Source organism: Lissotriton helveticus, chromosome 1_1 (genome assembly GCF_964261635.1).
Source record: "Lissotriton helveticus chromosome 1_1, aLisHel1.1, whole genome shotgun sequence".
In the NCBI taxonomy this organism is placed as follows: domain Eukaryota; kingdom Metazoa; phylum Chordata; class Amphibia; order Caudata; family Salamandridae; genus Lissotriton; species Lissotriton helveticus.
The window spans coordinates 261026444-261039644 of NC_136057.1; the positions used below are offsets into that span (position 1 = coordinate 261026444).

Here is a 13201-nt window from a genome sequence, read left to right on the forward strand (position 1 = left end):
AAGCCTTTACAAGCGCCTTTTTCCATGAAGAGTGGACCATCCCAGAAGACAATGAAGAATTAATCACATCTGTGAGGAAAGGACCTACAGAGCCAGCTACTGATTTCAAAATTTTAGGGCGGACAGGATCTCTAGGATATCCACTCTTAACATGGTTAGGAATGCCTCTTTGTCAAGAGGAGGAAATGCTTTCAGCAAATACACCTCACTCCTGACAATTGCTTCTTCAATAGAAAACTTTATGTCAGGTTCGGAAAACAAAATGTGAATAGATTGGATTTTGTTGTGAAAGCATTCTGCAAGTTCGTTGCAGCGCACATCTGTTGGCTCGAGGACATCAGGGGCGGCTGTAGCTTGCAAGAGTTTTTTAACAATACGGAAAGTTTCACGAGGTGAATTAGCTGCACAGGAGATTTTTTCATTATAGTGGCAGGCTTGGGCCCTTTTAATTTCAGTTTTGCAAGTTTTGATAGTATCCCTATATTTCTTTTTCTTAGAGGGGGAGAAATGTTTCCTCTGGGCTCTCTCGGATTTTTTACAAATCTGCTTTAGTTTACGGAGTAAGGGAGTATACAATACTGATTTTTTTGGGCCCTAAATTCACTTGGTGGGTCTTTTTTGGAAGAAGTCAATCTAAGGTCTCTTCCATCCACCTATTAAATTGGTTTTTGGCTACTCCAGGATCTGGATTTATAGAAGGTATGCTACCTTCTAAGAAGAGGGCCCATCCATCTAACGGATGTTTTCGCCAGCAGCGAGCTGTTTTTGTTGTAGGTCGAACGGAAGGGATGACCACCTTAGGGGGCCAGTAAAGAGAGATCCAATGATGGTCTGACCAGGGGATGGGTGTAGGCTCAAAGCAGAGCAGCTCCTGAAGATTTGAAAAAACAGGGTCAAGAAGGTGCCCTTTCACATGAGTAGCCTGGACTACCTTCTGCCAAAGTTGGAGGGCTGCGAGATCAGAGGAGAGTTCTAAATCTCTTTTTGATGCAGGATCATCAAAGTGAATGTTTAGATCCCCTAGGATAATAGAATTGGAAGCAGTGCTAGCTAATTTTGTGCTTGCTTCCGGTAGGGAGGATAGAAACTAGGCAAAAGGTCCAGGAGGACGATATATAAGAATACCTGAAAGGGAGAGCAGGGGTGTAAAACCTATGGAGAAATGAATGTTCTCACTTTCAGAGGACTTCCAAAGGTTTGACAGCTCTGATGGCTTTTATAAATAATATCCACCCCCCTCCTACTCCTGTCGACCTATCCAACCTTTGTAACAGATAATCAGACTGGAGGGTTTGGACAATATCAGGTTCAGACTCAGAGTTAGCCAATGTTTATGTAAGAAACAGAATATCTGTCTGGGTTTTCGTCTGTCAATAATATGTGCAACTCAGTGGAATGTTTAGGTAGAGATCTACAATTAAGTGAAAGAATTTTAAATGTTTTAACGGGCAATTCCGCAAAGGCTCGAGGAGGGAGGAGTGTCCGTAACCTAAAAGGATAGTGCTGGCAGATCTAAGCGGAGTTATAGGGATCGAGGGAATGAAGACATTTCAACTCAGGAGTGAGGTTTAGACCTAATAGCTGAGCCGAGCTATAACAGTACCTTACTAAAGAGGAAGTACCAGAGGTCGTGGCCCCTGGTCCTGGGGGGTACGGATGGGCATAGACAAGCTTGCCTTAGGCACGCTTTCGGCACGCCAGCGGCGCGCCTGCTGCGCGATCGCATCATCGGGCTTTAAATCACTTGAGCACGGTACAGCGTCTAGAGCGCTGACCCAAAATGGCCGCCAATGCGGGTCCGACTTAAAAACAAAAATCACCCCCACAAGTATTCAACACAGCTCGGTGTAGCAGCAGTGAGTGCAGAATGATTGTGTGACAATGATCAATTAAATTTTAAACAGTTATACACACATTCAATTTTGAAAGGGCGAAGGCAGGAGCCAACTAACAATTACATTTTAAAAATAGTATAGCACACACTCGATTATTAAATAAGGCGGGAGCAGGAGTCAAGTGAATTCATACACCAGCAAGCTTATAGCGGTATTGTATAGATATGTGTATCAAGGGTGAGGGGGGTGCAGGTGTGACGGGGAAAGACGAAAAGGAAAAAAAAGCCATGGGCTACAGCAGGAGCAAGCACATTTGTCAACGTATCAGCAGAGAGTTTAAAAAAATGTTTTCTCAAGCTATGACATTTACCACTACACCTCTCTGGTAGAATTAATTATATAACTATGATTATACTTCCTAAACTTCTTTTTCTATTTCGGCAGTTACCAATTTATGTTCTATAGTCTTTAAAACGGAGGCCAAAATTGGTAATTTAAATTGGCAGAATAACATTACCAGAATTTTCTGGGAAGTAACTATATAATGACAGAAGACGTCAACTTAGACACCTGAACCAGACAATAATCGTGGGCTGTGTTCAGGATTTAGCACATTTTGTGGGACTTTTAGAAGCATTTAAACCGTCTAAAATACAAATTGTATTGCGCTTTGGAATAAAAGGGATTTCTCTTTACTATAAGGCTAGTAGGATCAAAGAAGCTACATTTAAGAGTTGTAGATAGGTTCAGGAGGGTAAATCAGTTGTGACATTTAATTACTTTCAATAAGGTGTTTTACATTTTTTATGAGATAAATACAACTTCGCCTTTACACGAAAAGTCAAACTTGCCAGACCATTTTTAGAAAAAGCAATATGCAGCTCTGAATATCACTTTCATACCGTATTACAATTCTACCAAAACCTACAGACAGAGACTGATATTTGTTTCAAAGGAATTATGAAAGCATTGGGTTTCTGAGATAACTGCTGCAGATCATCACTCTGGACCACTGCTACCTCAGATGGCGTGCAGTTTTATTTATGTTGAATATTATTATTTCGGTCATGAATAGCAAAATATTTAGCCTCCACTGTATGCGAAGAGATACATTTTGATCTCAGTTTGATGATGTTCAGGATAGGCACAAAATATATTCCTTACCAACATTTATTTATGTATGGCCATGCCTGCAGCTGAAAATACAATACCCAGCAGAAAGAAAAATCAGAGGAAACGACAAAGATAGAAGTAAGTTCACTTTAAACAGATGGCAAAGAAATATGAGTTGTTAAGGCCTATCTTCCTTCCAGCAAAAAAATGTGACACAATCTTAAATCTGTAGCTCAGCTTACATTTTCGCTACTATTTAAACAAGCTGGCAAACAGTTCCAATACAATGTGCAACCCCAGCTCACTTACCAATTTTTTTTTATTTATGATGTACTTATTTCTTATTTGTCCGTGTGGTGGGGTTCTTACCTCGTTTTACTACCAGGGATCATAATGAAATACTAGAAGTGCATCCAGAGGGGTGCTAAGCTGTCTCATGATCAGCAAAGGAACCTTTTTTGATTGGTGTCTTTGCTTCAAATCAGATCCACCACTATTTCCACTTTTCTTTTCTCAGAGAAATGATAAAAATGGACATAGCGCTTGACAGCTTGGCACTTTGAAAGATACAATCACAAGTCATGAGAATTAACAAAAGCGCTTCAATCAGGCTTGGCAAAACTCAGTACAAACCATTTCAGAGCAAGGCAGATAAATTAAAGTGAAACACAACCATAAACCATATTTCTATAGTATATTTTTAAGCAACTATTATAAATACTACTGTTCAAAGTAGAATAGATTACAGACAAAAGAATTATCAGCATTTAACCGATATGCAAACAAACGAAAAGGAGGAATTCTTGATGAGTGATTTTTCACAGATGACGCTGTTTTAATGGCACTACAGGAAATGGTTTACAATGGCTTTTGGACAGTTTTAATAATTTTATGCTTGACTTGGGTCTAAATATACATTTTTCCAAGACATTCATAATGAGATGTGGCACAGGGAGTCGCAGGGATATGGGCAGGGCTGTCTGCCTGGATGGTAGGAAGCTAGTATCCACGAGTACTTTTTCATCTCTCGGTGTCCTGTTCGCTCAGAACGATACATGGTCCCGGGCAAATGTGCAGAAAAAATTGGGCTACAGTGGATCTACTAGCGCCCTGGACATTTTTGCAAAGAAACTGGGCAGGAAGCCGCCAGGCAAACTTCTGCAAATATACAAGGCCCAGTGTACCTCAGCAGCGACATATGGGGCAGGGGTCTGGGGCATTGCCAATTCCCTCCCTTTACAAACTGTAGAAAATGCCTTCCTAGATACATCCTTTCTGTCCCCCTTGCACGTCTTCCTTTGTGTGCCATGAGGAGCTAGGTCTCCCGTACTTAGCAGACCTAATCAAGCCAATACACCTCTGGCACAGGATATGGGTTAGCGATCAGACTCCTCTAAATACAGATATCCTGCTTGACAGCACTAGGCTGGACAGGGTAATGAAGATTCCCTGGCTCAGGTTAGTTTGTAGGTTAATGAATGATCTCGGACACCCTGATTTTTATTTAAAACCCAGCTCGATGGCTCGAGTCTCGAGGGAAACCGTGAAAAAAGAGTGCCTTGAAATGTTGGCTTCCCTTAGAATAGCAGACAAAGCCTCTAAACCCAGTTATTTAACATAAGTTAAGGCTTACTTCTTTTGGTATCGAACCCAGAATTTACTTGACGAGATTTAGACTGGGTTCCGTACATAGACTAGGGTCAAGATTGTTACCCCTGTGTCTCTGTGACCCACATTCAAGACAGGTCCCCCATTCCCCTAGTTTTTTTTGCAAGTTGTTCTCAGAACTAAGAAAAATGTGGCTACTTCCCATCCTAAGACAGCAGGGCCTTAGGCAACGCCGTCCAGTGCGCATTCGTTTACAACTCTTAGAGAATGAACATGTGGCCTGGAGGGTATCAAAATACTTGAAAAAGGTCCCGTGGCAGAGGAAAAGTACGTCTTTGAAGCCTTGGGAGGCCGCTCCTTAGGTGATATAACAGGATTTGATAAGATCTTGCATTTTAAATGATCAACCTTTTTAATGTTATGTGTTTTTGGTATTTTACCTCTCTTTTTAACATGTATTTTTGTAAACATTAACTTTCATTCTACTATTTATTGAATGTGTACTGTGCTTTTATGACTGTTACTTTCATGGTCGAATAAAGCTAACTATTGATTGATTGAATGATTTTTCTATTCTAAAACCGTCAAATTATCCAACATTAAGTATCAAATAAACACATACACAGATAATGTTCAGCATATATCCATGTAGATATTTCAGCAGCTACAAAGTATTTGGAGTTTAGAAGGGAAATTTATAACTTGAGGTTGTTTGGTCTCTGATAGTCCCACTTTAAGCAAATGTAGTGCTCTTTTTGTAGCTGTGAAGGCAAAAATGAATGAATGACTGGTTATTTTCATGACAATCTACTCACCATTGTTGAAGCGCCAAGTACCAACGTAGTGTTCAATGTTTTGATAGTTGTCAGGCTGGCCATTATCAAATATGTTCTCATTAATTTTAGATCCATCCGTAAATATGAAATTCCCTTCCTTTAGATAAATATAGAAAATTAATGTGGTGAATAAACCACACGTCATAGATTAACATAGTATCAATGCATGAGCTTGCAATAAAAGAAAATGCCACTGGGACCTAGCTATACCTGCCTGGACACTGATAAGTGTTAAATTAATAAAGGGTTGCATGTGTTGCGGTTCAGGGAGGACCTCATCTGATAGTAGAGGCTGGACCTTTCCCATTGGAGGAGGGTCAAGACTGATTTGATTATGGGTGGGCCAAGCTGAGGTGACATAGTGGGAGAACAACGCTGGATTGGGGTGGGGCCTGGGAGATTACCAGTGGCTGAGATTAAATCAAGCATTCAATCCATCACTTTATTTTGGATGAGATTTTGAAGGGTGTATACATGCTGTGACAGATGGTGGCTTAGTATGAGTTGTCAGGTGCATGTGAATCAGAGAATCCACAAAAAACCCTCTGCAGTATTTGGCCCTGGTCTGCATTTGGCATGCACATTTCACGCAGGATTTTGTGTCAAAATATACTCAGCAAAGAAAATAGCAGAGCAATTCAAACACATCAAGTCAAGTCCAACTTTATTCACAATGTTTCCATCTCATAAAAGTCACACAGTAAAAGTAGTAAAAACGTAACACATTGAGCTAAAACAGTACACATACTGTTTTAAACACATACCAGGATACGTTCAAAGTTAAAAGCGCTTCATCATATCTAGCACATAAGTACCTACAATTTCAAAGTGCTAAATCATGTATCCACTAGCAGCAAAATCAATAAACATGTACAAAATCATCACAGATATTAACAGGGCAAAGGGATCACATAAAAACATATTATACCATAGGAATACTGATGGAGCAAATTAATATTTCCTAATTTAGTTAACTCATACCTGATTACATAGACTAATTGAACCCACACATTTCCCTCATCAAGCCAATAAAGTTATTTCCTACGTAGCAAGGCTGCCCAAAGAAAAGAGACCATTATGTAATACACTGGGTTCATCAAGCCTTTGTAAAAGTGCAGTTCACCCCTACAGCGTAAGAAAGTAACTAAAATACGGTGTCTCTGCTGCTTATAATAATGTAAAAAACTGAATATGCTTGGTAGATTGATGGAAGAATCCATCACATGGACAACGTGAAAGATTATTATAAGAATAGGAATTAGCTGGAAAACCCACCATCAAAGGATTGAGGTTAAACGCATAATTTGTAATATGTGGACATTTTTATATGCATCGGAATTGCATGTCCACCTGTAATAAGGGCACAAGTGTAAATTGTGTCAGAAAGTAGAGATGGAAAATATGTCAGAAATGCATACTGCGCGACTCTGACTAGCAGTCACTCACCTGGAATGTGTCATGTGCGCCGATCCAGTAAAGTGCTTCAGAAGTCAGGGTTCCAGGTTTACCCATCAAAGTATATACAAAATCATTTTCCTCATTGGAATGGATAGAGGCCAGGTGAGAATTGCTGGCAAGGCATGCTGCCTTAAATTGAAAATAAACAAAGTTGTCATTATATATTAACTGGTTTCTCGTCCGTTTAATTGAGTATGAGCCAGGCCCCAGATAATGTAACAATGATTTACAAAGATCAGTAAAGTGACAATACTAATATATTTAATTATCTATCTATCTATCTATCTATCTATCTATCTATCTATCTATCTATCTATCTATCTATCTATCTATCTATCTATCTATCTATCTATCTATTTATCTATTTATCTGTCTGTCTGTCTGTCTCTGTCATTCTATCTATCTTGTGATTTATTTTTATTGAAAGATAGATAGATAGATAGATAGATAGATAGATAGATAGATAGATAGACAGATAGACAGATAGACAGATAGACAGATAGACAGATAGATAAATAGATACAGTTACTGAACTGAACCTAAACACAATTGCACTATGCAGGTTAAAGTTGAGTGCACTGACCATAATTTGAGCCCATGATATGTTAAATAGCACATTTTGTGACGTCATTGATGATATGATGACACCAACACCTTTTTAATTTCTTCCTAAAATAATTGCTTTAAAGAACAACATTATTTGCAAATGTTATCAAAGTTTTGCTATTGATATAACTAATGATAGCAAATTTACAGAGCTATTCATACATATAATCGGATTATTAATATATCATGTGTCGGGACAGAAAAATCCAGCAGCAGAAATATCTGCATCCTTGGTACCAGTTCTGAGTCATGGGTCAACATAGATTCTGTGCTATAACCTAAGACTGTCTTAAAGATTGTATTGTGACACCAAGAGGGATAATTAGAATGTTACCCTTCAAATGGTATAGGGCTACTTCCCTTACTAAGAGTTAAGTAGCACAGTTATCTTCTGGCCATGACAGCAAACAGCATAGGGCAAAGGTGTCAGACAACCTCAGCCATTGTCTAACTTCACTGTGAGTGAAGGCATTCAGCTCTTTCACAAGGAAGCCCATCCACAAACAATGTAGCTCACTTTAGTTCATGATGCTACTGTAAGAAATTGGGTTGTTGGTTGACTAGGGTGTGAGTCCTGGTCAAGCAACAGCCACAATCCCTTGCAGGGTGAACTACAAAAAGTCACTAAATGAACCTGTGCTTAGCCCAAAAGCAATCAGACTTAAATTATGGGCAATCCAATATCTATACAGCACACAAACAGTGATAATGTGAAAACACAACACAAGAAAAATTCAACACCAATTGAGAAAACTTTTTAATAAATTGACACTAAAACAACAAAAAGCAAATCGGTAGAGCAAAAGTTTTAAGTTTGTTTTTAGTGAAAACTAACGCCTAAAAGATCACCGAACCAACCATGGACATCTAGTTGCGCAAGATCAAGTTAAAGTCCCAACCGCGATGGAGCGCGGTTGGGATACAAGAAGTAGATTGGGCTCAATCAGCTTACCTACGTACTTAGACTCAGTTTTGGAAAGTATGTTCAGAGAAGGTAAAGTGCAGAAGGGCAAGGCTGTAGGAGGTGCTTGATGAGGGAGTGTACTTGTCGGGGGCTTTGGATTGAACCTGTTGTGAAATTTTATATGTTTAGACTTAGTCTCTTTTTGGAAGTCAAACATCTTCAGCTGGATGATGCAGAGGGCTATAGCTGAAGGCAGCTCCATTAGGCTAAATACCCCTTTGGCAAGGTACTTCTAAACAGCGTTTGCTGCTGTGGGGAAGAACATATCTGGAGAAGCTGCTATGTCAATCTGGATGTCACTACACCTATGACACATAGGAGAGCAGGTTGGACCCAGTCTTCCAGTACTCAGTGAAGTTTTGGGCGAAAATGTTTTGGGTACCTTTAGCAGTGCAATCAAGGGTCCAGAACTGGGGGTTTAGGACTCACTCTGGGTCAGCCTAGGTACATGTTTAAGATAGTGGGAGCCTTTTGTGTCCCTGATGCTTTAAACAGGAGGCCATCAAACTAGTAAGTGGAGGCACTCTTGTAGTTCTGGGTTAAGGTGAAGATGCAATGTTCAACATGACAGCTGGCATTGAAGGGTTCAAGGCAGGCACTAAGCAGCAAACCAGTCCTTCCAGTTACATTAATGCAGTCTTTTTGCAGAGTGCAGAGCAGGTCACAGCAGCAGGCAGTCCTCTGAGAGTTCTTCCGCTGGTCGAGGAGTGAAATGAAGAGTCGGTTTGAAGGTCATGATTTTATACCATGGTGACTTTCCTCTGGAATGTGGGATACACTCCTGACTTCTCTGCCCTGGCTCCAAGCTGGCTGCAGTCATAATTTGTAGGTGACAAGTCCTTTTTGTGAATGTAGAACACACCCAATTCAGTTGCAAGAGTGACTTTTCTCAGCTCTGCCCCCATCCTGCCAGCAGGTGGCCCATTCTAGCACACCTAATCACTCTATTGTAAGGCTGTTTGGGAGGAACTCACAAAGTCTAACTGTCAGTGACACCCAGTCCTGTGAGCCAAGAAAGGCTGCATGCACAAAAGAGATAAGATCAAATCACAAATAACCATGGGCTCTAACCATGGTAGGTAACCAGAGGCTATGGGGCCTCAAGGGTGAACTGGCTGCCAGTCAAACCTGTTTTTAACACAACTAAGCCACCGAAATTGCTTTTGAATGAATGAAAAGGTTTTTATATAGTGCATGGCTACCCAGGAGCATCCCAGCGCTGTCGTGGTTACTAGAGTTACCTGTACGGTAAGAGCAAGGTCTTTAGCTGTTTCTGGAATGAGAGATTACTGGATTCCCTACGAAGATGCAGCGGAAGGATGTTCCAAAGTTTCTCTGCATTGTATAAAAAAGGCAGTCCGCCACTTGTGGTCTTCTCAATCCTGGGTACCATTGCTAGGTAAAGCTGTCTAAAAGAAGTCTCCTGTTAGCCTCATAAGGGCAAATCAAGGTTTTAATGATAGGAGGTCTATTCACTCCCAGAGAGTTATGGGCAACGCAAAGGGCTTCAAAGTTAATTCTCTCTTGCACTGGTAACCAATGAAGAGTGTGTAGTGCCGACTTTGCTGAACAGCGATTATGGGTTCCCGTGAACAGTCTTGCAGCGGAGTTTTGTACAATCTGCAGATTCGTGGTCACTGCGCTTGAGGCGCCCAGAAAAAGGGCATTGCCATAGTCAATCTGGGAGAGGATGAGCGCTTGGACCAGTGTTGTTTCAACTTGGTCCAGTAGGAGGGACAACACTTTGCAAGTCCTTCTTAACATGCCGTAACATGAAGGAGCGGTCTTCCTTCCTTGAGCTTTAAATGTAAGGTTTTGATCTAACCATTTGCCTAGTCTTTTTATCTCAGCTGTTGGGGTCGGTATATGTTACTATATGAATCCCAAAGGTGGAAATGATATCCGCCAATGGGGACATATAAACATTATAAAGGGCCGGGCTCAAGGATGAGCCAAGGGGGACTCCAAACTGAAGGGGGATGTGTTTTTAAAAGGTGTCACCCTCAAAAACCTGGAAGCACCTATCTTGCAGGGAGGATTGGAGCCATGATAGGGCCTTGTCGGACATTCCTATGCTCAGTCAGTGAGTCATGATACGGTGATTCACCCTATCGAAGGCTGTGCTTAGATCAAGGACTAATTTGGCCGATGAACCTCCTCATTCAAAGATTTTCCTTGATTTCTCCACCACAGCTAATAAAGTGGTCTCAGTGCCTTGACGAGGGCGAATGCCCATTTGTGAGGAATGGAGCAGGTTATGGGACTCAAGGAATGCGGAGAGTGTGTGGTTGAAATGTTTCTCCATGATTTTCCTAATTCCTGGAAGGAGCGAGATAGGAAGGTAATTGTACAGGTCGGCAGGGTCCAAATAAGATTTTTTTTAGCAATTAGCTTTTTTAGCAATTTAGCTTTTACCATTGCACTTTTCCAACCGGGGGTGACTATACCTGATGCGAGGAAGGTATTAATCAGGCTGATAATGATAGGTTCAGCTGTAGGAGCTATCAGTTTCAGAATGTTAGGTGGTGCAGAGTCCAGTGGTGACCCAGATTTGACTGAAGCTAGAGTGGCAAAAAATTACTCCTGAGTCAACGGGATATAGGTCGGGTGCCACTTGAGGACGAGGGGCTTCGAGTAGCTTTTTGGCAATGAGAAAGGTCTCTCTATAGGAATTAGCTGATGCTGTAATATTTTTCTCATAGTAGGTGGCCTGTGCTCGTTTTATTTCTGCCTCATATGTTTCAATGGCCACCCTGTATTCCTGTTTCTTAATGTGTGGAAAGTCTTTCCTCCATATCCTTTCCAATCTTTGCATTGTAGTTTTAGGATACGTAGCTTTGGGGAGAACCATACAGACTTGTTAGGTCCAGCTTTCTTCTGGATTGATTTATTTGGGAGCACCGTGTTCAGTGACCCCTCAATCCAGTGAGTAAAGTTTTGGTAATCCGTGACTGGATTGAAATCCAGATTAGGTTTAGTGCTATCCAGTTCCTGAGTCCACCCCTCCAAGGGGAGTTTGGGCCAGTGTCGGATTTCTATTTGTGTTGACTAGGTATGTGAAAAGGGGATAGGTGGGGCCCAGACAAACGGTATTAGAGAATGGTCCGACCATGGTATGGGGACTGGGTCTACATATTTTAGTATGGAATTTGAATTTGAATTTAAAATTATTTATAAAAGCGCACATACACCAGCGGCTTCTTGGCGCTACCACTAACAGACTACTGAGAAAGGAAAGAAACAGGGGGCCGGGGGGGGGTTATTCAAATGATTGCTTAAATAGGTGGGCCTTAAGTTGTTTCCGAAAATGTTGGTAAACAGTGAGGGATCGAATTCCCAGAGGCAGAGAGTTCCACAGGGACGGGGCCAGGGTGGCGAATTTAGATCCTCCCCACTTCTTCCTCCGGAACCGTGGAACCGTAAGAAGGGCCTGGGAGGACGAGCGGAGCTCTCTCCCTGGAACATACTGGGTAATCTCTGAGGAAATGAAGGCTGGGGCTAAGCCTAGACGGGCAAGAAAGGTAATGGAGGCGATCTTAAATTGAACTCGGGCCTGCACGGGCAGCCAGTGTAGGGACTTCAGGAGGGGGGTGGAATGATGAAATTTCGGGAGATTGAAGACCAGGCGGGCCGCCTGGTTCTGGATGAGTTGGAGACGCCGTAAACTATATGCAGGGATACCCGCATATAGGGCGTTCCCGTAGTCCAGGCGGGATACCACCATGGCCAAAATGATAAGCTTGAGGGCAGAAAATGAAAAAAAACGGGACACCCTGCGTATAGTACGCAGTGCAAGAAAAGAGGTAGAAACCACAGAGCTAACCTGGGAGTGAAGGGACAGTTGAGAATTGACTTTAATGCCAAGGGTTTTAACTGAGGTAGCAGGAGTGGGAGAGGGACCAAGAGAGGGGGGCCAAAACAAAGGGGTCCAGGGGCTGGATGAACCACCTGTCAACACCAACTCGGTCTTATCGGGGTTGAGTTTAAGGTGGTTGTGGTTCATCCAGTCCCTGATGTGAAGCATGATAGATTGAAAGTTAAGAGCAGAGGAGGAAGAAGAGGACAGGTCAAAGACAAGCTGGAGGTCATCCGCGTAATTAAACACGGTGACCTCCATTTGTTGCAGAGAAAAAATAAGGGGGGCAATGTAAAGATTAAATAAAAGGGGGGAAAGGGAGGAGCCCTGTGGGACCCCGCACTGAACTTTCCGGACGTCCGCTATGAAATCACCCAGGCGAACAGCCTGGGTGCGGTCCCTCAGGAAGGAGGAAAGCCAGACCAAGGCCGTCCCCCCGACCCCCGCCGCCCTGACACGGGAAAGTAAGATGGTATGATCCACCGTGTCAAAAGCGGCTGAGAGGTCGAGGAGCACCAGGGCCTGGCGTTGGTTGGTATCCATACCCTCCCTGAGGCTGTCCAAGACAGAGATGACCACGGACTCCGTAGAGTGTGCGGGGCGAAAGCCGGCCTGACGGGGGGCAAGGGCTCCATGCATCTCCACAAAGGTACTCAGTGCGCAGGTGACATGGCGCTCGAGCACCTTTGCCAGAAATGGCAAGAGGGAAATGGGACGAAAATTAGCGGGCACAGAGGGGTCCAAGCCGGGCTTTTTCAGGATGGGCACAATCACCGCCGATTTCAGGGGGTCAGGTACCACACCCTGGGCAAGTGAACTGTTTAAGAGATGAAGTGGAGGGTCAGGACATGAGGAAAAAATGTGACGAAGAACATGAGCGGGACAGGGATCACGTGGGGAACCAGACTTAACCAGGGGGACCAAA

General features: G+C 42.5%; 1 protein-coding gene across 1 annotated transcript in view; it reads right to left on the reverse strand.

Moving 5' to 3' along the window:
• LOC144769217 (galactose-specific lectin nattectin-like) overlaps nt 1-13201 on the reverse strand; it is a 99832-nt gene that overhangs the window by 14816 nt on the left and 71815 nt on the right. Inside the window, exons 4-5 of the mRNA XM_078653260.1 lie at nt 6839-6979; nt 5372-5489 (exon numbers count right to left, since the gene is read on the reverse strand). Of these exons, the coding sequence (XP_078509386.1) occupies nt 5372-5489; nt 6839-6979 (259 nt within the window). The remainder of the gene's footprint in view (nt 1-5371; nt 5490-6838; nt 6980-13201) is intronic.